General features: G+C 43.1%; 2 protein-coding genes across 2 annotated transcripts; both read right to left on the reverse strand.

Moving 5' to 3' along the window:
* Nucleotides 1-958: 958 nt before the first annotated feature.
* On the reverse strand, nt 959-11,530 carry cav1 (caveolin 1). Its single transcript, XM_083973936.1, has 3 exons — nt 11,312-11,530; nt 10,188-10,355; nt 959-1,858 (listed from the first exon to the last, which is right to left on the reverse strand). Exons 1-3 carry the CDS (start codon nt 11,345-11,347, stop codon nt 1,517-1,519), a joined length of 546 nt encoding a protein of 181 aa, XP_083830062.1. The 5' UTR covers nt 11,348-11,530; the 3' UTR covers nt 959-1,516.
* Nucleotides 11,531-16,771: 5,241 nt separating this feature from the next.
* cav2 (caveolin 2) lies at nt 16,772-20,820 on the reverse strand. Its single transcript, XM_083974232.1, has 3 exons — nt 20,499-20,820; nt 19,998-20,185; nt 16,772-17,994 (listed from the first exon to the last, which is right to left on the reverse strand). The coding sequence occupies exons 1-3, from the start codon at nt 20,649-20,651 to the stop codon at nt 17,844-17,846; spliced, it is 492 nt and encodes a 163-aa protein (XP_083830358.1). The 5' UTR covers nt 20,652-20,820; the 3' UTR covers nt 16,772-17,843.
* Nucleotides 20,821-26,636: the final 5,816 nt, after the last annotated feature.

A 26,636-nucleotide genomic window follows, 5' to 3' on the forward strand; every position in this document is an offset into this window, starting at 1 on the left:
GAGGCCGTAGCTTGTGAAGCACAAACAGTCATACAGTACATGTAGGATATCAAAATAATAAAAACAAAACAAAACAAAACACAATAATGGCACTGAAACTATAAACCCCTCAAAGTTCTTCATTTTCATAGTGTAGAATAAAAAAATTCACTACTACAGAGCTATGATGACGATGCATTCAAATGCACTGAAAAAAATAAAAAGTAGAAAACAGTTTCTTTATTGTCAAATTCAGACGCTGACATTCTTTATCACACGCTCATGGTGGTGTGACGATGAAGGATGATGAAGGTGAAGGTAAGGTGAAAGAAGCGAGCTGTGAGATGCAAATCTACGCTGGCAGGTGTGGCAGCAGCAGCAGCAGCGGTGGCGGCGTTGGTGGTGATGATGAGAGTGGACGGCGAGTTTTTATCTTTTTTTTCTGGCGAGCCGACGCAGGTGCATGCAGGAACAAGGGCAGGTTCAGTGTGTCAGACTGTGCTGGGGGGGGAGGGGGGAAGAGAGGGGGAGGATGGAGTGGGGGGAAGGGTTGGTGTTTTGTTTTGTTTGGGGGGACGGTGGGGGTCAGTTTGGTGCCGCTGCTCGGCTCGGCTCGTGTCGGGCGTTGTTTTGTTTTTTTTCTGCTGAGTCAGGTAGAATTTGGCAGCCGGCCCTTTTATTATCTCTCTCTCTCTGTGTCGGCTTTGCAGCGTCCCACCCCGGCTCCCACCGGCCCCACAGACAAACAACAAAAAACCAACAACAAACACAACGCTCTTCACATGAATCAGTCAAAGCGATGAACTAACTCTCCACAGAAAGAAACAGTAAGAATGGAAGGAGTTAAAGGTTATAGTTCACCCAAAATTCAAATTTCACTCATTATCTACTCACCCTCATGTCGACTATAAGAGCTGTGAGAATTTTCAGAGTTATCCGTAGCTTCTCTGAGTTATAGCAGCAGTATTTGTCCATAATGGTTGTGATTGGATACCAACTTTCTTCGTCCAAAAAGACACACCAAAAAACATCCAAATACCTCCATGCTGCTCGTCTGTAATGTCCCTCTTGTACTGAAGCCCCGACATGAGAAATTGAGGACTCTGAAAATTCTCACAGCTCTTAGTCGACATGAGGGTGAGTAGATAATGAGTGAAATTTGAATTTTGGGTGAACTATCCCTTTAACATCGTGTGGCGACAAAAAACTGACAGGAAATAGAAAACAGAGCTTGGTCAAAGTGAAGGAATAAAAACAAAAACTATGGAACACAAACAAAACAAAACAACAAAAACCCAGAAGAACCCCCCCTAACCCTCCCCTTCTTGCCCCTTTTGGTTGGGAAGAAACAGTCGGTGGAAAAAGGCGGTGGCCACGCCCCCTTCACCTCCAAACATCCCCCCGCCCAGCTCTGGAAACGTCTCAACACCTCTTGTTTTCCAGAGGTTCATTTATTTTTCTTCTTTTTCTTCTTGTGCCCTCCTCCCCTCCCCTCTTTCCGTTAATCCTCCTCCTCCATTTTTCCTTTTTTTCTCCGCTACACCTCCTTGGTCATGCGGACCCGGATGCTGCTGAGGCACTTGCCCATGGCCTCGAACAGCGGGTCGCAGAAGGTGTGCACGCAGATGGAGTAGACGCGGCTGACGCAGTGGATCTCGATCAGGTAGCTCTTGACGCACGGCACCACGGCCCAGATGTGCAGGAAGGACAGGATGGCGAAGAAGATGCCCCAGATCAGCGCCAGGGGGATGCCCACCAGCGCCGTCAGCAGTCGGTAGCACCAGTACTTGGTGACGGTGAAGGTGGTGAAGCTGGCTTTCCACACGCCGTCGAAGCTGTAGGTTCCCGCAGGCTCGGCAATCACGTCCTCAAAGTCCACCTGAGGAGGAAGAAGAAGGACAAAATGTTGAAGCATATATTGATTAGTTTCTTAAAGCAGAAGTAAGTGGAATGTTTGTGTTAATATAAGTCTTAAATAGTTATATGCAATCACTTATATAGAGTGTTTGGTCTGAAACACGGGTCTTTCAGTCACTCTGCTCTGCTCTGAGCCGAGGAGAAAACTTGAAGGGCCGGTCCTCTCTGTGTGTGCAGCCAAGGGATGCACGTGAATGTGGTGACGTAGGGATGAGGACCAATAGATCCATGACGAGGGCGAGGGCTGGTAACTCCATCGGCTGACAGGAAGCTAGACAAAACGACCGGATCGCTTACTTCTGCTTTAATCTTGAGTTTTGGATGTCGGAACAATCAATCAATTTATTTAAGTATTTCAAATTTAATTTTATTGTTTATCTGTCTTTATTTCATTTATTTACTTATTTTTATTAACGTGATCCACCCTGTTATTGCCTTGTGTACTTGTACTTTTCTTTTCTTTACTTTCCTGACGTCTTTTTTTACTTTTTGGGTTAAGGACAGTCATGAGCTACGTCATTCGTTGTTTGTTTTTCTTCCTGTTTCGATATCTTTGTGAATACAGAGAGCACTTGTTGTCTATGTTTTGTTTCTATTTAAAAAAAAAAGAAAAAAAAAGAAAAATGTGTTTCTGGTGAGTAAATGTCCTGTAATCGTCCTCTAAAGTCAGAATAACAACCCTCCGAATTCTGTGAACTTTGGTACACGTCTTTATAGGCAAACAGGCGGCAGAAGAAAGTCAGCGTTAAATTGCTATTGAGAAACCTTTGATCAATGATGTAAGTTCACCAATAACAGATCAATATTTTGGTAATGTGACCTTGCAGAGTTAAAAAAAAATGAAATATTAGCAGTAACATAACAAATAACATAAATTCCTCCAACTTAAAAGAACATGGTTCACACCCAAGTTGGACTTTCCAGTGGGTCTGAGGAGCACTTGAACGCAGCATCATCTATCATCTGGATGAATGTCATGTTGTGTAATGTGACCAGCCAATCAGATTTCAACAATCATACTAATGACAGCAGTTATTTGACCCTGTTAGATGGATCAATGAAAGAAAATGAAACCATCAATCACAAATAATTGAAATGTTTGGCTCCATTTAAATGGAGTTTAAAAGAACAAGTTTTATGACATCATCTAAAAGTGGCCAATTCCTGATGCTAACTCACTTTACTTTATACCACTGGTGTATAAAGGAATAAAGTTTGAAGCCAAACTAATAAAGTTTCTTCTAGACTGGATAGTACTGTGAACATCTGTCTTTATAGCTGATTACCTTAACACCAGCACAACTCAAAGACCTATCTGTTATGAGTTAAAACTTATTTTATGTGCAAAAAATTCTTTAAAAAGGTCAAAACTGAACTTGTATATCTAAATTGAAGGTCAAGTAACATCTTAATCTCTTGGATCACTGGCTCAGGATAATAGTTTGTGTAACCAAAACATTTCTTGGAATGAAATTCTTTTACGAGATGGTTCGCGGTCCGTGACCTCAAACAGCATGGGAATAAGGGTAAGGGAGGGAGCGAGCTGGGCAGATGGCTCCCTGATGACGACAAAAGTATGACGGTCACAAGGGACAAATCAGCCTCTGGTTTACAAACAGAAAGCAGGAGGAAGAAGAAACAAGAAGAAACGGAGAGATGATCTGGACAAAAGTGACATCACAGGATGTTGAGTTAAGGACATAATACACCTCTGTAGTTACAAATTAGATTTTCTTCCACATTTCCTCTGTTGCTTTCAAGTATTTTCTGCCAAAAAGGAAACAAACAAACAAACAAAACAGCCGACTGTTGGTGAACGGTCATAATTTGGAAAATAAATTGGACCGTCCAGTGCAACAGAAAACCCACAGGAGCACAACCCCTCAGATTAGACTAATCATTACAGCTCCTCAAACACCTTCATCCAGCGCCAACAGCTGTTTCACAACAGTCCTGATGTGATACAGATGAAGAAACTCCACGGTCAGTCCTTCAAAATCTGAACTTGCTTGCTATTTGCACACACATATATCAGCTGCTTCATGTAAGATCTATCTGTCTGCCCTCGCAGTGACTGGTACGTGCTCTAACCATCCAACATCTGCCCCGCCCTAAATACCCATCAGCGCTCTGGAATCTGTCTCACAACCTGCAAATCATGGTGAGGATTTTAGTCTACAGAGCCGTGGATAGATAGATAGATGGATAGATGGATGGATGGATGGATGGATGGATGGATGGATGGATGGATGGATGGATGGATGGATGGATGGATGGATGGATGGATGGATGGATAGATAGATAGATAGATAGATAGATAGATAGATAGATAGATAGATAGATAGATAGATAGATAGATAGATAGATAGATAGATAGATAGATAGATAGATTTGGATGCAGAAGGACCAGGTTGTCAAACCATATGAGGACTCTGACTGTGCAGTGGTTTAGGACCATGTCACCGTTTGATGAATCCAAATAATTATCAGGTTAAATCCGGTTCCTGGAAGCTTTTATGTCTCCTGCTCTAAACACTCGGTGTGTGGCTGAGAGCTCCTTTCTTTCTTAGGAAAAGAAAAAGAAAATCCTGCGGTGAACAGGAAGTGAATAAACAGGAGGAGGTCAGTGTGATCATCAGTGACCGGTCATCCGGCCACCCACGGAGTTTGTTCGATTGATTGACAAGTGACCTGTGGGACCCTCCTCCTCCTCCTCCTCCTCCTCCTCCTCCTCCTCCTCCTCCTCAGCATTATGGTGCACTGACTCCTCCACTGTGTGCACATCAACCTTTAAGGCCTTTAATGGGACGATCACTGTTTAAAGAAACGGAGGCAGCTCACGCTCTGTAAACACAAAGCAGACTCTCCTTCTCTCCTTCTCTCCTTCTCCCTCTCTTGTCGTCTCCACAGGCTTCTGAGCACAGGGTCAATATTTATTTTACAGTTACTTGGAGACTGCGTCTTGTCCAGCACACCGGGGCTGAGAGGCTACTGAAGGCTGACGGCGGCAATACCCAATAATTCACGTAGATATTATCCAGTGTCACGCTGCTGAAAGTGAAATGGAAAAGTTAAGTGCTTTACTAGCCTCTGTTTGGAGGACGTGATGCCCACTTATCATAAACTGACTGCTGACACCCAGACACGGCACATTATGGTTTTTAATTTTACCGTCTTAGAATATCAGTCTGTTTCTAATGTGTAACACCATATATCCACATTAAAATAAAGATTATTAAGACAGCAAAACTCTATATCTTCCCTGCTTCAAGTCAGATTAGAAGATTAGCATCACTCTCCAAAGTGGTTGTTTGATATTAGCTCAAATTAGCACAAGAACTAGAAGCACAAGTCCAAAAATCTTACATATCAACCAGCATCAGCATAAACATGTTGATCCTTTTTGTTTAATTTCTGCATAAATGTGTAAAATCCACAAGTTGAGTTCAACGCAGTCAATGCAAGACTAGTTCCAGTCTTTATGCTAAGCTACGCTAAACTAAGCTTACAATCTCAGCACAGCTTTTGTGTAAAACATTCAACTTATACAACAATTTATATTCATGTTTAATGCAAAATCAATGGCATTCACAATGTATGCTTTTGCTATATAATTTTAACAAGCCATCTCTTGCACGCTCTCAGTAAACATCATGTTTTCCAGTCCTGGATGTTTTACTTTGGAGCAGAACTCTTCCAACATCCCAGCAGCAGCAGCAGCAGCAGCAGCAGCAGCTTGTAAGTGCCGTTCTTCTGCATAAAGCCTCCCTCTCACAGCACCGACTGGCGGGGCTCACTGCAGCCTTATAATATAAATCTGACTGCAGCCACAAAACCAGTGTGGCGTCCGTTTAATTTTTCCACAGCTACAAATTTTAAAGTGGACCCACTCTGCGCCAGTTTCCAGAACTTTGATTGAGACTAAATGAGAGCCTTCTGCAGAGCGGCACAAACACAACCACAGCAGCACGGTGGAGAGTTTTCAACTTCACTTTGTTACTTTATTTTTTATTTCCAGCTTCTCGGTTTTATGAACACTTGAAAATTGTTTTCTAACGTATTATTTTGTTAATTTGCAAAATTGCGGCGATGAAAAAGTCAGAGAATCAGAATCTGCTCTTTGTACTTTTTTATCGTCAGAGAGTGGACCTCTGCGGTCATGTCGGAGGTTTGATATGAAACAATAGAGTCTCGGGGTCGGCATGTGACCAGTCGGCAAGGCAACTGTACTATTGAGTAAATAAGACGATGTGCTATTTCCAGAGCTCCATCTTCAGGCTGTCAACTATGCTTGAATAGACAAAGTGGGTCTCCGGAGCAGAAGGTCAGAGTGTGTGCTGCATTAATGGACTCTTTTGTTGCTTCAAGGGTTTTGGTAGTCAGGGGGGAAAATGTTTGCTTTGGTTGAGGGTAGAGATTAAGATGATTGGCAGCACAGACATACGTGACACAGACTAAGGAACGTTTCTCTAACTCAAACAGAAGCTGTTTTCCATCCGGCACGGTTCAATTCAAGTGAGTGTTTGAAGAAGAACTCATTCTCTCATAATAGCAAAGTTTGTTTCATAAATGATATTAAATCTGTGTCTCGCTGATTTAAAAGTCATAGTATAAAGATAGATATTTAGATGTGTAAAGGTAGAGGTATAAAGGTAGATGTTTGTATTAAAGCTCCATACAGTATAAAGGTAGATGTTTGTGTTAAAGCTCTATACAGTATAAAGGTAGATGTTTGTGTTAAAGCTCCATACAGTATAAAGGTAGATGTCCATGTGTAGTGTGATTATAAAGCAGCTCTAGGTTCTATATTAATACTGTGAAAGTATCAAAGCCTCAGTCCACAGAGAAATGCACACAGCCTGTATTCAGAAACTGAGCCTTAAAACCAGCTGTCAGGACTTCCTGTCACTTTGTGATGTCACAACAGAGCAGCCCCGCCCACCACTTGAACCAAGATATCCATCCAACAACTTCCAGGATTTGGTTTCTCTGAGTGTTTTATTCTGAAATCTGCTCTATTTTTAATTGAAACAACCCACAAAACAGTCAGCCAATCAGAAGAGAGGCTCAGAGCCTCCTCCTCTCTTCTGATTGGCTGACACCGACCTGTTGTCACTAGAGCTCCAGAGAGAAACTGAGAGAAGAGAGTGTAAAATACAAAACTTTAAATCTATAATTATGAGCTACACATGCAATGGGAGCTTTTGCTAAATTTGCATGACATTTGAATGGAAACAAATCTCGCTGCATTGAGCCTCAGACGTCTAAACTCACTGTGTAGTCGTTTACTCCAGATAAAAAATGGGAATTAGTTTGGGAATTTCCGCACATTAATAAAACCGATAATCAGTAAAAACATCCAGACTGAAGCAGCCAAGTGAAGATCAGCAGTGAACTAATCATCAGGGGAGAGTTTCATTCCTTCACTTTGACCTCCACGACCTCCTGGCTCTGCTGCCGGAGCTCAAACTTCTCACAACTCCCTCTCAAAAATGTTCTCCAGTGGGGGCATTTTCACTCGCTGCCGCTGACTATCGGGCTGCAGCTCCTCCTCTCTGCTAAATAAAGACCCACGACTTCTCCAAGAGGGGAAAAAAAAAATCCCAAAAAAAGGCCTGAGCTCTCTGCGGAGCTGACGCCACATGCATGTCGGTAATGGAACTTGTTTGATGTGGCCAGGTGATTGAGGCCAGCTGCAGCAGCTACAGGAGAACAGCTTGTATTCCTTTGATTGCAAGAATGCAGTGCATGTGTATCTGTGTGTGTGTGTGTGTGTGTATGTGTGTGCACTCAATGCACAATATTTTCCTAATACACACTAATACACACATTTTACGTGTGTGTGTGTGTGTGTGTGTGTGTGTGGTCACGGTGGATTGCAGAATGAGGGATTCCCTCTTGGGCTCGTGCTTTTTTCGTCGGGACACACCAAACACACGCTCCCACTTGGCAGAGCTGCTCCATTGACCTCAGAGCACCTCAGAGCCACTGTGTATAGCTACACTGTAAAAAAAACAACAAAAATAAACCAACAACAACTACCAACCGCCTCGTTTGTCCTGCAAATCCACAGGGAGGCACCGACCTATAAAGAGCTAACTGCAAGTTTAGCTAGTGCTGCATTAGCTCACTGGTTTTGGCAGGAGCTGCAGCCATTGTTGAGTTTACAATGCAGGAGGGTTAGCCCGGACGCTACGGTCACTCAGGTTTAACGACCAGGTCGGGGCGAGCTTGGTAGCCTGTTAACTTCAGAGAAGAAATCGAAAGGCAAAGCAAAAGGTTTTCTTCTTTTATAAAGGGATTGAATTTAATGCTAGACTTGCAACGTTTCTAGGCTGCTAACGCTAACAACAGCTAGGAAAATGTACAAAAAGCGCCTCTGAAGGACAGTTGGCTTTATGATATGAAATATTCGGACTCTTTACAGCACTACGATATAAAACTACTTCATTAAATGATAAAATATATTGAAATTTTTATGTAAAAAGCACATAAAATAAGCATAATAATAGGCTATAAGCATATGGAATAAGCCTATCATATCTAATGCATTATGATCCAAATTCGAAGATTGGGTGGTTTAGCTATGACAATATACTGTATCCTAATGTTTATAATACCTAATCAATATCTTACAACAGGCTACAGCACTTCCCAATGAACTTTAAGTCTCTGACTCTTTCATCGTTTCTCCAGTTTTTCTGTTTTTAATTTTTTTTTTTTAACAGTGCAGCCACATGTGATTTCAGATAATTTCAGCAGCAGTCTGTTGAGTTGATTAGAGAGAGAGAGAGAGGGGTGGGGGCCGATCATAAAGCTGCAGTCTATTCTGAGACTGGAAGGAGAGTCTGACTCACTGTCACAATGGAGAGGAGAAGAAGAAACCGAGAGGGAGAGAAAGCAGCGAGCGGAGGAAGACGAAGAGAGAGAGAGAGAGAGGCAAGAAAAAGGAGAGAAGAACAAACTGGAAAGGTGAAAAATAGAAAGTTAAAACTTATCTCCTCATCTGAGTTTCTATAAACTCTGTTTTTAATACGTTTGTGCACATGGGCAACAGGCAAATGTGCACAAATGACTCAGGACTTCTCACAACATTTTGGACAGTTGTGTCTGTTCTCTGTGTTTGTTTATTTATTTTGCCCAATAAAGTTTCATTGAGCTGAACTGAACCTTGTGATCGTCAGCAGACTCTGTGTTTGTGAAGGAGGGAGGATCCTTCCAATCAACCCCCAATCAATAATGTCAGATACCATTTGGAGAGTGCATGGCAAAGAGCAACACATGGATATTTGCTGCCCTGACGCAACTCCAGGAATGTAGGGAGGAAGGGAGGAAGGGAGGGAGGGAAGGAAAGGAGGGAGGGAGGGAGGAAAATGGGAGGAAAGAAGGGAGGAGGAGGAGAGATGTGAGGGAGTGGTGAGGGATATCCCCTCAGTCAGACTCAACCAGCTACTTGGGTGTTTCACTGTTTTAACAAGGCAGAGTTCAGGCAATTTCAAAGCGCTCACCTCCCTCCTGCCCCCACGCGGGGAGCAGTTTGACCCCACTCTGATGTGAAGAACCCGCCCCAGCAGGAGGAGGAGGAGGAGGAGGAGGAGGAAGGCTGCCGTGCAGACGCGTCAGGTGGTTTTTCCAGCGCAGCTCTAAACTCCCTCCTTCTCTCTCTGCGTTAACTTAAACAAAATAAACACCCGGTATTTATGCTTCTCTCCCTCTCTCTCTCTCTCTTATACGGAAAGAATTCAGAAAGGCGTGCGCAGCTCGGACTGTGGGAAACGTGTGTTCCAACAACAGGAAATTCGTAATGTTTCCTCTGTTGGAGCGAGGATGTTCACCTTTCCAAGTCCTGATCCGCTGCTGCTCAGACATTTCACGCGTGTGAAGTGTTTGTTTTGCCCGTTATTGTCTCACTCACTAACCCAAACCAAACCAAACCAAACCAAAAAAAGAGAAAGAGCCTCCTCCTCCTATAATCACCGAGGAGTGAAACAACTGGAGCAGCAGCAGACAGAGCGCGGCTCCAGCGCACTGAAAGAAGCTGAATGCGCCTCTGGACGCGCACAGGCTGACAACACTTTGACAGCTCACAGACTGAGGTTATTTCTTTTTTCTTTTTCTTTTTTTTTACACAGAGACCGTGAAGCGGCTCCACGCAGGAGAAATAAAGTGCAAAACTACAGTAAAGCGCAGCAGGTGCTCCAGTGAGCTCACACTCTCACAACCACCAGACAGCAGCTCAGAGTTATAAACCCTGAGTTTAAAAGCCCTAACCCTCTCCACGTTTGACTCACCTTGACCACGTCGTCGTTTATGCGCTTGGGGTCCCGGTTGACCAGGTCGATCTCTTTGGTGTGGACGTCCTCCATTGTCTTCTCGTTCAGACTGTCGTTGTCCATGTCTTTATTGTTGGGTTTGTATATGTTCCCTTGCTTTCGGATGAACGGCGAGTGCAGAAACTCCTGTCAGGATCCGGAGGAGGCAGAAAAAGAAGAGAAGTGAGCAGGAGGAGGAGGAGGAGGAGGAGGTGGTGGTGGAGGAGGAGGAGGAGGAGGGAGAGTGTGCAGCGCACGGAGAGGGAGAGAGAGAGAGAGTTAGAGAGGGAGCGGAGTTACCAAGCCTTCCCTACGAACAGGGATGGGTTTAAATGAATAGAAAGTGAAGCGCCACACCCCTCGGACCAGCCGCAAGGGGTCCTCACCACCCACACAGAGACCCGAGGTCCTGACATGAAGTTTACTCAACATGGATCCGTGAGCATGGCAACGGGTTCATGCGTAAAAGCGCATATCCCCAAAAACATAAACCAACTCTCTCCTTCGTTCCCTTTATTGATATAAGACCTTATTTATGACGTTTTATGAACAATTAAGGTCAATCATAAAGATTCATGTTCTGATTTGTGAATATATGTTTCTGTTAATACATAAAAAAAGAAAAAATCTGGATTTCTGTGTCCATCGCTTTAAAAAGTGCGTGTGCGTAAAGACGCCATCGGTCATATGGCTGCATTAAAGCACATGTGTTAGAGTAAAAAAAAGTTGTACTATAGCACTTTTACGCACGGGAGTGTAAAGTTACCAAAAAAATGGTGCGTAAAATCCACAATAAACTCGTGTGTGTGTGAGAGAGAGTGTGTTAATGTAGCAGCAGGTAAACGGTCACACCGTCATGTTAGCGCGAGCTGATGGTTCTTCACATTCCCTCACTTTGGTGCGGGAGATGCGTTCATGACCAGGTGCCAGAAAAAACAGAAAAAACAACCAAAACAATCCCCCTCGTGAGTCTAAATAATGAGCGAGAATAACCAACTCCTTGATGAGGAAATAATCCGCGTCTGCTACAAAAACTGGCAGAGAAAGCGAAAGAGAGGCAGAGAGAGGTAGAGAGAGAGGGAGAGGGTGATACTGTACTGTACCTCCTCTGTGTCTCCGTCCTTCAGTCCTCCTGTCATGCTGTTCCTCAGGTTTGAACAGACAAGTCGCGGTGAAACAAGACAAGAAGACAATATAGGAAACCGTGTGGGAGGCGTGGAGGCAAAAAAAAAAAAGAAAAAGAAACTGAGTGGACGGACCGGGGCTCCTCTCCCTCTCCCTCTCTCTCTCCCTCTCTCTCTTTCAGGGACCTACAGTCGTTTAATTCCTGCCCTTTTTTTTCGCCGCTGCCCGGACGTGAGCGGAATTTTATTTAATGCCAGCTAGAGCGAAGTGAAGTGGAGTGAAGAGAAGTGAAGAGAAGAGGGGGAAACCTCCCGGTGTTTCCTCTGGTGGAGCCTCCAGTCACCTGTCTCTGTCTGTGGGCTGAGTCTGAGCTGAACCTGGATGATGATCTCACACCCTGAAGGGCTGCTGTTGTAACTTGTGTGGAAATACTTTTATTTGTGCATCAAGAAACAATAATAACACAGTAATAACCACGGTGAAGGTGTGGATGAGGATCCTCACCTCACCTGGCTGCTGTCACACCCCTGCCGCCTCAGAGTGCACTGCAAAAACTCAAACTCTTACCAAGAATATTGTCTTATTTCTAGTCAAAACAATCTCATTATACTTAAAATAAAAGTCATCACATAAAAAGTAGCTTGTTTTTAGACAATTTTTACTTCTTTCAAGCATATTTTCACTTGAAATGTAGAAAAATCTGATAGTGGAGCAAGTTTTTCTTAAAACTTGCTTTCACTGGAAGATTTTTCTACTTATTTCAAGTGAGATTTTGTTTGAAACAAGTGAAAATTATCTAAAAACAAATTAATTTGTCTTATTTCAAGTGGAAAGGGATTCGTTTTCATTTCATTTTGATTTATTCCATTCATGGTATACATTCTACACATGGTTGCACATATTTACATAATGTAGCTACACATTGTCACCATGAATGAAAAGGAGCAGGATGAAGAAAACTTATAGTACCTGCCCCTCTCTGTTGTTATAATTACATTGACATTTTGACTAGAAATGAGACATTTTGACAAGAAATAAGACAAATATTCTTGGAAAGATTTTGAGTTTTTGCAGTAAGAAGCTACAACTGTGACAGTGGAAATAAAAACACAATAAATAAACATGAATAAAGCAGCGTTCAGTTCAGTTCAGTTCAGTCTGCTGCTGCTGCTGTGTCTCCTCGTTGTCTCCAGTCTTCATGCTGGTCACTCTGGTCTGTTTACATTCTTCCTCAGTCTGGAGTCACAGCAGCTCAGCTGGCACACTCAGCTGTTTCCTGACACTGTGTGTGTGTGTGTGTGTGTGTGTGTGTGTGTGTGTGTGTGTGTGTGTGTGTGTGTGTGTGATGTAGGTGCAGCCTTGGGTGTGACCATGCAGTTGTTTTCACGTCTTTTATAAACTGAAAACAACTCATTTACGTCATCCAATCACAGCAGAGAGATAATTAAAAGGTGAAACAGAGACTCTTTTTTGGATCTTTGGTTTTAATTTTCACACCTTCAGCTTTTTACACAGAAGTCTTGTGCCAAAAGATTCATTTCTAATAGGAAACACTTTACAGGTGCATAATGGGCAGTCACTAAATAGCTCAGGTAGCAGGTGAAAGCTCAGGTGTGTTGTTTTATTTATCCGTTCATTTTAACAAATAAAATGATTTTCAGACCATCTAATTCACATATTTATTATAATAACATGTTAATCAATGAATTGTGTTTCAGGTTTGCTGCACTTTTCAATTTAATGAATGGTTACTGCATCATCTGAGCAGCTTCTCCTGATAAGCTTTATTATAACCTGACATGTTTTTAACTCTAAGTTCTTAAAAATGGTTTGAAACTTGTCTATAAACAATTTATTAAGGGTCAATGATGTTGTTTAAAACCTGCAAAACTTTACACAACTTTAACAAATCTTTCATACACTGTATCTCCGTGTTACTACGCCTGTTCTTCGTAAACCTGCTTCACCTTTAATATGTTTGTTCCTGTTCAATAATAACGACAGTAAAGTAGTAAAAGTTACTGCCTCTCTCTCTGTCTCTCTTTCAGCTCTTTGTGCTCATGCGCTCTGCAGAGGAGCTGTGTAAATAAACCTCTTCTCTCTCCTTCACCTCATCAGGGTGCGGCGATGAACAAAGATAAAAAAAAAAATAACCAAATGAGACGAACGAAGCAGCAGCAGCAGCTTCTGACCAGAGGACAGATGCATGAACATACTCTGACTGAGACATTCTGCATCTGTAGAGTGAAACAAACAGCTTCCATGATGCAGAAATGACGCTGTGTGCATCATAAACAGATGTGACTTTGGTTTTCGGAGGTTTGAAACACAAAAACGTGAAGTTTGAGGCCATAGGATGTAGAGACTCTGGGAAGTTGAGGTAGTTTCACTTTCTCAGGTTCTTAAGCAGCTGATTCTGAGGATAATCGTCTCTGTCTGTGCATCATGAAAACAGCTGCAAATCAACCAAAAGCTGAGACTCATGTGATTCAGTATCAGGTGTTTTGACCTGGTTAATCTTTTACAGGTGCAACGTCTGTGAAGTGAAGTGTAACAGACCAATCTACTATAACAGCCGTAAATAACATTAGTATAAAACAGTCCGGAGAGAGGTGATAAAAAGCAAAAGACTCCCTCGCTCAGTGTACCAGCTGTCGTGACCACGGTAACAACAGCTGTAGGATTCAAACAGCTGCAGCATCAGTGATAGAAAATTCATTGAGAACTTCATTTGCATCGCTTTATGATTATATTATCCTCATCTTTTACTACTGCATGCTCTGACTGCTGCTGCCAGGCTGCAGGAACGGCCAGAGGTCAAGTTCCCCTCAGCATCAGGAGGATCTGTAGCTCTGTTACTGCTCCACATGGCTGAGAGTCAGAATGAGTTGTGTCTGTTGTCTTTTATGTGCATGTGGGTCAAAAGTCAAGGGTCGCTTTAAAAGACCTTAAATGACCCTTTGTAGCTGAAACACACCAGGAAACAACTGACTCAAAAAGGGGGAAAAAAAGAAGGATGCGCTGCCTGGATCACTGTCTGAGATCGGTGCTCTTCAGAGAGGCAGGTATATATTTACAGAACAAAGGACTTCAGGGATCTGCTAACTGTGAAGAAAAGGATGCAGACGTCCAAGAACAAAAAGGGAACTGAGGCACTCACTGGGTGAAGACCGACAACAGACCTACGCGTATCGACCTAAGTCTTCATCAATCTGTTTTACTGTCTTTGCTCTCAATAAAAAAACGACAAAACGACAGAGTGCCTCAGTTCCCTTTTTGTTCTTGGACGTCTGCATCCTTCTTTCACAGTTAGCAGTCCCTTTGTTTTACAACAGGAAACAACATCAGAGCCTCAAATTTACATATATTCAGGGTCGTTGCCAGTAATTCTGGGCCCTGTGAAAAAATATTAAGTGAGCCCCCTATGTATTATATTGTTTTTATTAATTTCAACCAGGGCAACGATGACCAGTATTATTATTACTGTATTCATCAATAAAGGCATTCTATCTATGGGAAATCATGATTTGGGCTATTCCTGTGTCATTACTGTGTTATGTCTGTGTAATAACAAGTGTGGCCGAGCCCCAGGCCACACTGTGGGATGTTGCATCAGTGTAAATATACACAATATACTTTTATTTCCTTTTTTTTTTCTTAAGGTATTTTTCACCTTTTTTGGGGTCTAATTTTTGTCTTATTTTCTGTCTTATTCATGGTGCATGCTGCATCACATGAGTCTCAGGGGCATCCCAGTAAATGTTGTTTTTTAAATTTCATTTTGAAAATCTGAGGGCCACCGTTTAGCTAAGTGGGTTAAGCAGGCACCCCGTCTGCATTTCCTGTCTCTCTCGAGCTCTCTTGTCTGTTGTCTGTCTGACGTCTGCCCGATTTCACGTGAATGCAACATCAAGAATATGTTCCGATATGCAACCGCACCGCTAGATGGGGGGAATTCCTACATATTATACCTTTAAAATAAGAAAAGAAAAGAAAATTTGAGTTAATGACAGTTCAGGTTTGTTTTGTTTTGTTTTGCAGCAGCAGATGCGTGTGTTGTTGCATCTGCAGCGACTGACGGCTACAGTACAGGAGTGCGACAGGTGGAGTTGGCCGGCGCTGTGCGGGCCTGCAGGTCCGACAGCGAAGCCTCGGGTCATGTTCCATCGACCTGCAGCTCGTTGTCTTTGTATAGGAAAAAGTGTCTTATGCAACCTGAGCGTGAAGTGATTTACGAGGAACACTCTGGCGCTCGGCTGCTGCACATCCCAACCACACTCATCTTCTCTGACAGGAAGGACAGAGGAAAAACCAACGACCTTTAGGAAAAACAATTCTTTATTTTGGTCACGTCTGATTGAGTGAAGCCAGAGACATGCAGACAAATAAAAATATATATATTTCATTTCTTTAACAGACAGATTCAGGGCACATTAATGATTCATTTAGTCAAATATACTAGAGACATGACATGTGAAGGGAGGCTGAGCTGCTACATGTTCAGGTTCAGGTGGGTTTGGGAAGGGGGCGGGGCTTTAGCCGCCACACACCTGTCTTCTTCTTATTCTCCTATTGCACAACAGACGGTTCTCAGGATTTCAAAAAATAGAAACTGCGACAGAGACAAAACATCACGTCATGTCGTTCTCTCTGTCTCTGTAATGTTGAGCAACAAGTTGGTAAAAACTCAAACATGCAAATGTAAGTTACAGCGACGCTGCCTGTTTCCTGGAGAGTCCGGCTGGCGAACAAAAAAGGGCTTAAGCTCCTGTGTTTGCCTAAAGTTTAGCACGATTACTGTTTCAGTGTGGCTTAAATTTGAATAAACACCTTCATCCACTGATGTACGGAAGCTGGGGAAGGCCAAACTTGAATCTCCTGTCAGTTCTGCAGCCCTGTTGTGTTTGTTTAGCCTCTTTTAGCGCATTGTTTCGGTTTCCCACCATCTTCTACTGCACACACTGCAAAAACTCAAAATCTTTCCAAGAATATTTGTCTTCTTTCTTGTCAAGATGTCTCATTTCTAGTCAAAACTAATTTTCTCCACTTAAAATAAGACTCATCAACTAAAAATTAACTTGTTTTTAGATCATTTTCACTTGTTTCAAACAAATTTTCACTTGGAAAAAGTAGAAAAATCTGCCAGTGAAAGCAAGTTTTTTGTGCTTGTAATAAGAAAGAAAAACTTCAGCTCCACTATCAGATTTTTCTACTTATTTCAAGTGAAAATATGCTTGAAAGAAATAAAAATGTGTCTAAAAACAAGCTACTTTTTTAATGTGATTAGTCTTATTTTAAGTATAATGAGATTTGTTTTGACTAGAATTGACATTTTGACTAGAAATAAGACAAATATTCTTAGTAAGATATTTGAGTTTTTGCAGTGCAGTTTCAGCCTCTACACTCTACACATCAAAGCTGTTCTCACCTCAACTAGACTCAAATGATGACGGAGCATTTAAACAAATCGTTTATCTCGATCTCAACAGTAACACGATAAGGCAACTGTAGCTGACGCAACACGTCCTGCAGCTTCAACTCCTGATGGTTCGTTTTTTATCGCTGCTGCTGCTGCAGGTTTGTATCTATAACATGAAACACACACCGGTTCCAGTGATTAAAGGCAGAGACAGTGCATGTTATTAGAAAACACTCATCATCTGTGGGTCGGACAAAGTTAAAGTGCACAGTGGAGAAGCTGGAACAGACACGAAGCCGACACCTGTGATACCTGTGACTCTGTAGCTTGTACCTAAAACTCAACTTCATCAAATCCACGGCAAGAAAATGATGTCACTGTCTGATTTCCTATGAATATAAATCCTCTGATACCAAGGTGCAAGTGAACGCAGCACGAGCTATGGCCAACGTCACCACCAACCACCAACCACCAAACGTATTAATTAGTCGCTGCATATGAAACAATAAATAACAAAGCCGATCAGTAACGGGAGAAAACAGCTGTATACTGCAGCTGCATGTGCAAAGCAACTGAGATCAACGCAGCAGAGAGAGAAAAGCTGCAAATGTGCAACAAGCTGCATCTTAGCATCTACTCTGATTCAGTTCTAGCTGAATTCAATATATATTTGCAATATATACATTTTTCTTTTCTTTTTTAAAATCTATAATAATATAAAAGCAGAAATATTACATCTCGTATGTAGCAGGTCAGCAGTTAAGTTTGCTCAAGCCTCGTCTCTCAGCAACAAAGTGATGGAATGACAAGAATTTCTTTTGGTCACAATCAGCAGAAAGAAAAAAAACAACATAAAAAACTCCATAAACAAACTCTGTGCACATGAGCTCCTTATAAAGTCTCAGTCCGCCATAACAGCTGATGTTACCATGGTGGTGTTTTCAGTTTCCAGCATTTTAAAGGCCTTGGATTACGTGAAACTGGTTTCCGCAGCTGTTCAAAGGACTGGTCAGACTTGATAAGGACTCATGTGCGACGTTTCCCACTCGTCGCCTCGTTTCTTCTCTTCTACTTCGCTCCGTGGCTCTGGGTCAGTTCTCTAAGGTCGTCACGTGAACGGAGGACAGGGCCTTGCCCATGCTCTGGTAGAGCGGCTTGACGAAGATGTCGACCAGACTCCACCACACGGCCTGGACGGGCGGCAGCAGCATCATGAGGCTCTGGATCGCAGGCATCACCAACCTGCAGCGGGGACGAGGTCACACAGAGGTTCAACACACTGACAGAGCGTTGTTTTCCTCTGAGGCCTGCAGCACTAACTAAACAGGGATGTGTGGCTCTTTATTAGCACGCTGTGATTTCTCCTGTAATTTTCATCTGTGTTTTTTTTTGCTTTCAAAACGTCTGAAAACACTTTGGTCCGATCCTGTTTCTCATTCATGACCTGTTGCTAAGGTTATGGGGTGGAAATATTCCTCTGCAACATGAGACACCATGACTAAACCATGATATATCATCATAAGATCAGATAGTGAATGTAACAAACAACATACAAGTGAGTTTTTTTGAAAATGTTCGAGGTCATAATATTTAGATGCAAGATTTGATGTGACATAAAACGGTTGTTGTGATTTTTTAAATCTATGTTTATGGTGAAAAATCTGAATATTTATGTGTCTGTTTGGTTGCTTGTGCAGCCATCTTGCTGGTGCATCCAGTGCATTCTGGGAAAATCTGTCACTGTAATCTTTGCTTTGTTAAACCTTGACATCGCTTCTCCTGAGATGAATGTGCAAACCAGAGGGTGAGGGCTACAGCAGCGGGCTCAGGCTTTTTAAAGAGGAACTATGCAAGTCTGGTAGCTGTGTTGCTAACCCTCCTCTCAGCCATGTGCATTTGTTTACAACGAAGCCGGCGAAAAATCTATACATGGAGCGGTGGATAACGTTATATAACATATACGATGTTACAACGTGTACGTTTGTGTAGTTTTAAAACAAAAGATTACAGGTTACGGAACACGTTTGTGTCGCATTTGAGATGAGAGCTATCAAATTTACTCCAGAGCTTTTTAATTAAAGTAAAAATGTAGCATAGCCATGAGAAAAATCCTGCTTAGTTCCTCTTTAATACTTTAATTTACGTACTGGGGCAAAACTAATGTGATTTATGAAGGAATAATCCAGATTTGACTTAATAAATTGAATTCAGTCGATTCAATCGCCCAAAAGAAAAGTCAGTTTGGAGTTTTATTTACTTTCTTTTAAGTATTCTGTATTGTTAGGCCTTTATTTTGATAGGACAGTCTATTTCCTGTGTGATGTCTGAAGCTTTTTAAAGAATTACGTCACATCACTGTTTTCCTGCTGATCACATAAGAGTGTGTGTGTTTGTTCATGGATGTGATTGTGTGTGTGTGTGTCTGTGTGTTTGTCCTCCTTTGAAGCAGCTACCCCCCCCCCCCCCGCCCACTCCTCCCTTCCTGTCATTCCTGGTGCATTGACCGGCTCAGTGTCCTACTGTATAGTCTATTGATTAAAAAGAAAAAAACAACCTCCTGACTCTGCTGCTGCTGCTGCTCACTGAGCTCCTCACCTGCAGGTCAGAGGTCATGTGAAAAGTAACTGAGCAGTGCTGCATCTGAAGAATGTCCCACTCTGCTCTGAAAATAGGCTTCAATAGCCACCGACGTTGCCAAAGGGCACGGGGCTGGGTTTTTTTTTTTGTTTTTCCACCACACGAACCAACATTCCTCCAAACTTTCCATCAAACGCTCTTTTTAACTTTAACTTTAACTTTAAGTTTCTGTGGACTAAAACTCATCGGTTGTTTGGTCACTGCTTGTTGCACCTGGTTCGACTCAACCCCGACTGAATTTGAGCATGACTCATTTTCCAAATAAAGACCTTGCTGACAAAATATTTCAGAGTTGTTCACTGTGCCTACTGTATACTTTTCCTACAGAGCCAGAATAAGTCACCTATAATGTTCCCACAGGGTTTAAAGTGTGTGTGTGGATTATAATAGATATGATCACACTTTTATGTCAGTATAAAGCCTCCATATGCCTGTTAGAGGTTATAATGTGCACTTATTATAAGACTTAAACTATAATATATTTTATTCTAATGGTTCTTTTCCACTGTGCATCAGTCTAATGTGGTGTGTCTGGATGCTGAACCAGAACCAGCTGCTTCACTTTACAACTTCCTGACTGACTGACTGTGCACTGCAGCTCTTCCTACCAGATGTGGATGCAGCTGAGCACCCCGAAGACCAGCCCGAAGACGAACGCCATGGGCACGGCCAGCAGCGTGGTGAGCAGCCGGTAGAAGATGAACTTCACCAGCTCGAAGGCGGCGTGGCTTCCGATCCACACCCTGTCGAAGCTGTGAGAGGAGCGCGGCTCCGCGATCACATCCTCAAACCCGATCTGTGTGATGATTAACACGACAACTATTCAGAATCAAACACACACACACATGAAAACACCGGGCAGGCAGGAAGGTGGGATGATGATGATGATGATGATGTGTTCACGCACACGCACACAGGCAGCGACTTCCAGGTATTCACGCTGCGGATTATGAGACTTTACAAAGTGTAAGACATGAAAACAATGAGGCTGGTTTTGGTTTGTAGCCTAAGTGTTAATAATAATTCATCTTGACAGCGGAAAACTTTCTGTTATAGTTTCACTTTTCAAAGAGGGAGTCGCAGCACAATGAGGCGGCGAAACATTTTACCTTCAAGTGCGCGTTGGTATCGTTTGGATCTCGATCCGGTTCCGCCGCGTACACCTTCTTCCCCTTCTTGGACAGAATGGGCTCTATGGACCTGTTGAACTCGTCCTCGTCCATTATGATGCTGGTGTCCGACTTCTCCTTCTCCAGACCCATGGCGCGGTCCGCGGCAGCAGCAGGCTGTGTGCGGTGGTGGAGCAGCTGATGCTGGGAGAGAGAGAGAGACGGACTGTGGAGCGGAGCTGAGCGCCACCCCCGCCCCCGTATGGAAAGCAGCGCAGCGCAGCGCAACGCAGCGTGGGGCCGCCGAGACACAACAACAAGCTCTCAGTCACTTCCACACAGCGATCCAAGGCGCCCGGCGATGACTGACACCACTGTACAGCAGCAGCAGCAGCAGCAGCGGCAGCAGTACACTGCAAAAAACTCAAAATCTTTCCAAGAATATTTGTCTTATTTATTGTCAAAATGTCTAATTTCTACTCAAAACTAATCTCTTTCCACTTAAAATAAGACTCATCACCTAAAAATTAACTTGTTTTTAGATCATTTTCATTTGTTTCAAACTAATTTTCACTTGAAATAAGTAGAAAAATTCGCCAGTGAAAGCACCGTAAAGAAAAACTTGCTCCAATATCAGATTTTTCTACATATTTCAAGTGAAAATCTGTTTGAAAGAAGTAAGAAATGTCTAAAAACTAGCTACTTTTTAATGTGATGAGTCTTATTTTAAGTAGAATGAGATTTGTTTTGACTAGAAATGAGACAAATATTCTTGGTAAGAGTTTGAGTTTTTGCAGTGTAGAGGCACTGACCCAGGATCAGCGCCCAGGGCTCGGGGACAGCTGCTGCAGCCATGTGATGACATGTGATCAGCAACCTGCAGCCAGTCAGGACGCTTGTTTGTTTGTCTGTTTGTTTGTTGGGTCATTAACTCTTAGAGAAACTGATGCAAAAAAGTAAAAAAGTGATGTATTGTAAAAATGCACCCACCTGTGAATTATTTAATTTGTGGTGCAGGAAAACATCCGTCAACAACAGGCTCAGTGCTGCAGGCTGAAACCACCACATGTTTGTCTGCATAACATTTTCTACTTGTGGTTATCTGAACACACTGTTCTACCTGCTCAGGTGATTTACCACTGGTCTTCTCTGTCTCTCTGACTGAGTGGATTTATGCTCTGAAGGAACCGAGGCGCCAACATAGTTAGAATAACTGCAGCTCCTCAGATGTCTGAACAGGAACCTGAGCAGGAAGACGCTGAGTTCAGGCAGCTGCTGTTTTCATCTCAGCTGTGAAACAAAGGGTCCGATCCCCCAGACCCTCAGAAACATGTGTACAGTACATTGCTGTAAAGTCATTACATACATTGTAATTCATTGATGTGATTATTTGGACCCAGTTTCTTTAAAATCTAAGGTCGTGAGACGAATCTGTCTTCTCAAACTATTTAAAACACCACATACAGCAGGTGGATTCTTTAGTTTGATTACATGAGGTCAAAGGCCAAAGTGACATCAGACTGGACCAAATGTTTCTTCTCTCAGGTGTCCACCACCCCAAAGAAACTGCAAACTTACATTAAAGGAGTAAAAGAGAGTATTCACTTAACATCTGTCCTCGCAAGACATTTCTGAGATTTATCAGAACAGCAAAAAAGTTGAACATTTAAAGTTCTATTTTCAGGCTTTTTTTTGTCTTTATATAGTGACAATGAGGTCTGACTTGATCACAGATACTTTTCTTACATGACTACAGGCTTTTGCGTATGTGTTTTTAAAAATCCGTCGCCCGACAAAAATGTTATGCACAGACACCTTACACCCTACTGTAAATTCAATGCATTTTATTATTTTATATTCTGTTCCACACTTCGAAAAAGGGAGACAAAAGTCGTCATGCAGTGCGGATAATTTTGTGCTCCTCCCACTTGTTGAGAAATAAAAAGGGAAAAAGAAAATACTGTGTCCATCCGATCCTGAGAGGACGTCAAGAGCGAAGACACCTGCTTGTAAATGAGCAGCGGAATCATCACGATCACTTCAACTGTTTATTTCAGGATGTCGGTGGTCCAGTTTAATAGACTATTAGCTCTCCTGAAGCCAGTCTCCAGAGAAGATTGTTTGTATAGTTTCCTTAATTTGCACTGCAGAGACGACCTTTACTGACCTTCTTTTACAAGCTCAGCTCTCTATTTGAGCTCCTGTTCCTGTGAGTGTGTGTGTGTGTGTGTGTGTGTGTGTGTGTGTGTGTGTGTGTGTGTGTGTGTGTGTGTGTGTGTGTGTGTGTGTGTGTGTGTGTGTGTGTGTGTGTGTTGTATAAAGATAATTAAACCTTCAGTGGTTGGTGCTGCTGGTTCTGGACTTGAACCCTCTGGGCCTGAGTTTGCATGTTTCCTCTCGGTACTGAAGCTTCCTCCTGCTGTAGTTGTGAGGTTTGAGTAATTATATACCTGTGGGCGTGGCTGTGGGGCGTGGATATCAGCCCTGGTCACCTGCCCCAGCCTCGGCCAATAGGATTCAAGCCAGAATTGACTGAATATACCTCATAGATTGACATATATTGACATATATTGACAATAAAGTGCTGCAGTGAAAGAAAACTACAGTTAGACTTAATGAAAAGCTTGAACTTCTTTGACCTCAGCTACAACGCTAAGCTAAGCTAACTAGCTCATCTCCACTCTGTGCAGTTCTGTGGTTTCACTTCAACTCAACCGGTAAAATGTAAATGTCACCAGAGCACCTGCGTCTCTTCAGACACGACTGCAGCTCGTTGCACTTTGCATCTCATTTGTCACTACAGCAGCAGCAGCAGCAGCCGGTCTGTCTGTCCCTCTGTCCCTCTGTCCCTCTGTCCATCCATCCATCTGGCCGGCGTCCAGCGTCCGGCGTCCTGCTGCCCATTGACGGTCCACACAACACAACAACGGGTCCGTAAACAACGTGCGCTTTTGTTTGGCCACCGGGCGACTGGACGGTGAGTGACAGCGAAGCAGAAACACAGCAGAGCGACAATACAACAACACAATCCTCCTGGATTAACACACACTGGGCCTTTCTGACAGACAAGCATTCAGCATGGGGAGGAGGGGGGAGGAGGGGGGGGAGGAGAGGGAGAGGGGGGGTGTGGCAGTCTGAGGGTGAGGCGGGGGAGGCGGGGTGGGAGGACAGTGTTGACATGAGAGTATGTGAAAGAGCAGCAGAGGAAGTTGTTGTTGTGTTTCAGTTTGGACACAACAGACGTTACTGAGACTTGGACACAGCTGCTGCAGCAGAACCTCAGAAGGAAGAAGGTTCTGGGTTCGATTCCCGGATTGTTCTCCACCTGTACCTGCTCTCTCCTGGTTCTCCAGCTTCCTCCCAGAGTCCAAACACATGCATTACAAGTTAAAGGGATAGTTCAACATTTTGGCAAATTGGCCCATTGCCATAATCCCTATAGTCATAGCAGTAGGTTCGTTACCTTTAATTGTCGGTGCAAGCTGTTTTTAGAACGGCGGAGCAGAGCCGCGAGCTGCTCAGAGCTACGCTACGGAGGCTCATGGGATTTCTTGGTTTCCCTCATCAAACTCATCAAATACACAATCCAACAACTCCAAAACGCTCTGGTGGACAAGTTGTGACCTGCACATTCACCACGCTATGAGATAATAACAGAACGTTACCAGACAGAGTTGTTTTAGAGGGAAATGCAGAGACTGCTTGCTGAAAAACTGCCCACGACAGGAATGTGCATCAACGGTTTTGCATGAATTTCCCTCTAAAACAACTCTGCCTGGTAACGTTCTGTTATTATCTCATAGCGTGGTGAATGTGCAGGTCACAACTTGTCCACCAGAGCGTTTTGGAGTTGTTGGATTGTGTATTTGATGAGTTTGATGAGGGAAACCAAGAAATCCCATGAGCCTCCGTAGCATAGCTCTGAACAGCTCGCGGCTCTGCTCCGCCGTTCTAAAAATAGCTTGCACCGACAATTAAAGGTAATGAACCTACTGCTATGACTATAGGGATTATGGCAATGGGCCAACTATCCCTTTAATTGTTGACTCTAAATTGTGAATGTGACTGTCACTGTGTGAGGTTTTTTGTTGACTGGTTACCTTCCCTATGTCACCTGGGATTAGCTCCACCCCCACGTGCACCCTGCTTGGAGAAGCTATAGTCGATGTGTTGAGGGATATTTCATCAAACACTGGACAGATTTTCACAGTATAATGAGTTTGGTTTTATGTTCCCAGGACGACGTGTTGGAAAGTTTTGTCAGATCTCTTTTTTTTTCTTTTCATTTCAGTTTTTCCATCATTACACTGAAGTTTCCTCCAAATTCTCAAGAGATGATATAGGAATAATAAGACAAAGAGAAATGACTTGAATGATTCATGGGACACGTGGGCCGAGCCTTTAAGCAATGAAACCTTATGGACCCTGTCTTTTCTTGTTCTTCTTCCTCTTTTTCATGTTTTCTTGTAATAATTGAAATGTAAACACAGCCATGCTGTCAGATGACTTGTACAACCCTCTGGACCACAAATGGCTTTTCTAGGGTTAGGGTTAGGGTTAGGGTCAGCTCTAACAACCTCTTTACATACATACTTTCCCTACAATTACCCACAGACTCTTTGACACGTGGACTGGAGGAGCCGGGGATTGAACCACCAATCTTCTGATTAGCAGACGACCCAGAGAGGTTGAATATCATCTATAGGCTGACGACACACATTGATGCCTTTCCTCTGATGTTTCATGGTGGTTTTGAGGTGGTTTAATCTGATTTCATGAGTCCACTGGAGGCCATGATGAATTAGACGACTCCTCGATCAGGGTCGAGGATCAAGTAAACTCATGGGTCAAGTTCAAGTAAATTCGAGCTTAAGTAAACTTGAACTTGACCTTGAAGGCTTTTAAGATAAGCAAACGAAGGCTCAGTGGAGTTTAAATGCGCTTATGAGCCCTGTCGTTATCTCCCAGTGGATTGTGGGTAACAGATTTCTGCAGAACCCAACTCCTTCGTTGTGTTTCTCATTGAGCAGGTGTTAAATGTTTTTCCTCGACCTCCCTCTGACCCCTGGGAGTCGCCCTAAACATCTGACCCGATCCCGCAGGTTAATATTTAATTAATTCACATTCACATTCCAGGACGTTCCGGCCGGCGTTCCCTCGAGGGAACCGGCGTCCTGACGATGTGGAGCTGCTGTGGAACGTTTCGGCTTCCTCAGGGATAAATGTGTGTTTGTCCAGAAGTTTTCCAGAGGGGAACAATGATATCAGTCCACCCGCAGCGCGCTGGGATTTCCTGTTCCACCCAAAGGACCCTCGACACGAATCGACACACTCTGAGACACACTTCACCTTAAGGGGGGAAAGGTGTGTGTGTGTGTGTGTGCAGGTGTGTGTGTGAGTTAAAGGGAAACATCCCGAGGATGTTTTTGCTTCACGACTCTTTAACATTATTAAAATGTTTCTCAGATTTTTATAGTTAACAACAGTTTTCAAAGGAACAGAAACAGATTTGCAGAAACTGCTCCACATCTGCAAGACATTTCTAATCCAATTATCTCAAACACTCATCAGTGAAGGATGGAAATGTTGATTTATTGCAGAAAATCTACTCAAATCACTGAAATATCAGCGTCAACCATAATTTTCGCCGGCAATAAATCAGCAGTCTGGCTCCGGTTGCAGCCAAACCGAGAGAGAAACTGGCTGTGAAAGCAGGAGGTGATAAATGACACCCAGACCGTCGTCGTCGTCGTCGTCGTGTGTTTAAACCTACAACAACAACAACAACCAACAACTGTGAAAAGAGTCGGTTCAGATTGGGAGGCTGCAAACACAGATAGAGACCGAGTCTGAGTGAAGGTCTGTGTATGAATACATGTGTGTGTGTGCACGTCTATATTAGTATGGGACACACAGGCAGACACACACAGACAGTATAACCTACTATGTGTTCTGCTCTATATTTATCTGTATCTGGATGAGGTCGTCAGTTTGATGTAAACTCTGCACAGCATGTCCTCTCTCTCTCTCTCTCTCTCTCTCTCTCTGTTTATTTCATCTTCTCCTGGACAGAGGGGTCTGTTCTGTTCTGGAGACCCACAACCATCCACAGTTTCCACCGACTGAGATCGGGAGGCA

This window comes from Trachurus trachurus (genome assembly GCF_905171665.1).
Source record: "Trachurus trachurus genome assembly, chromosome: 6".
Lineage (NCBI taxonomy): Eukaryota > Metazoa > Chordata > Actinopteri > Carangiformes > Carangidae > Trachurus > Trachurus trachurus.

What these genes read in the sequence shown, in the direction of transcription:
- cav1 (XM_083973936.1), bottom strand. Translation starts at nt 11,347, where the DNA reads ATGACAGGAGGACTGAAGGACGGAGACACAGAGGAG. An exon ending in AGGACGGAGACACAGAGGAG is followed by an intron (nt 10,356 to 11,311) that starts GTACAGTACAGT and finishes GGATCCTGACAG; the next exon opens with GAGTTTCTGCACTCGCCGTT. An exon ending in TAAACGACGACGTGGTCAAG is followed by an intron (nt 1,859 to 10,187) that starts GTGAGTCAAACG and finishes CTTCCTCCTCAG; the next exon opens with GTGGACTTTGAGGACGTGAT.
- cav2 (XM_083974232.1), bottom strand. Translation starts at nt 20,651, where the DNA reads ATGGGTCTGGAGAAGGAGAAGTCGGACACCAGCATCATAATGGACGAG. An exon ending in ATACCAACGCGCACTTGAAG is followed by an intron (nt 20,186 to 20,498) that starts GTAAAATGTTTC and finishes ATCATCACACAG; the next exon opens with ATCGGGTTTGAGGATGTGAT. An exon ending in CTCAGCTGCATCCACATCTG is followed by an intron (nt 17,995 to 19,997) that starts GTAGGAAGAGCT and finishes TCCCCGCTGCAG; the next exon opens with GTTGGTGATGCCTGCGATCC.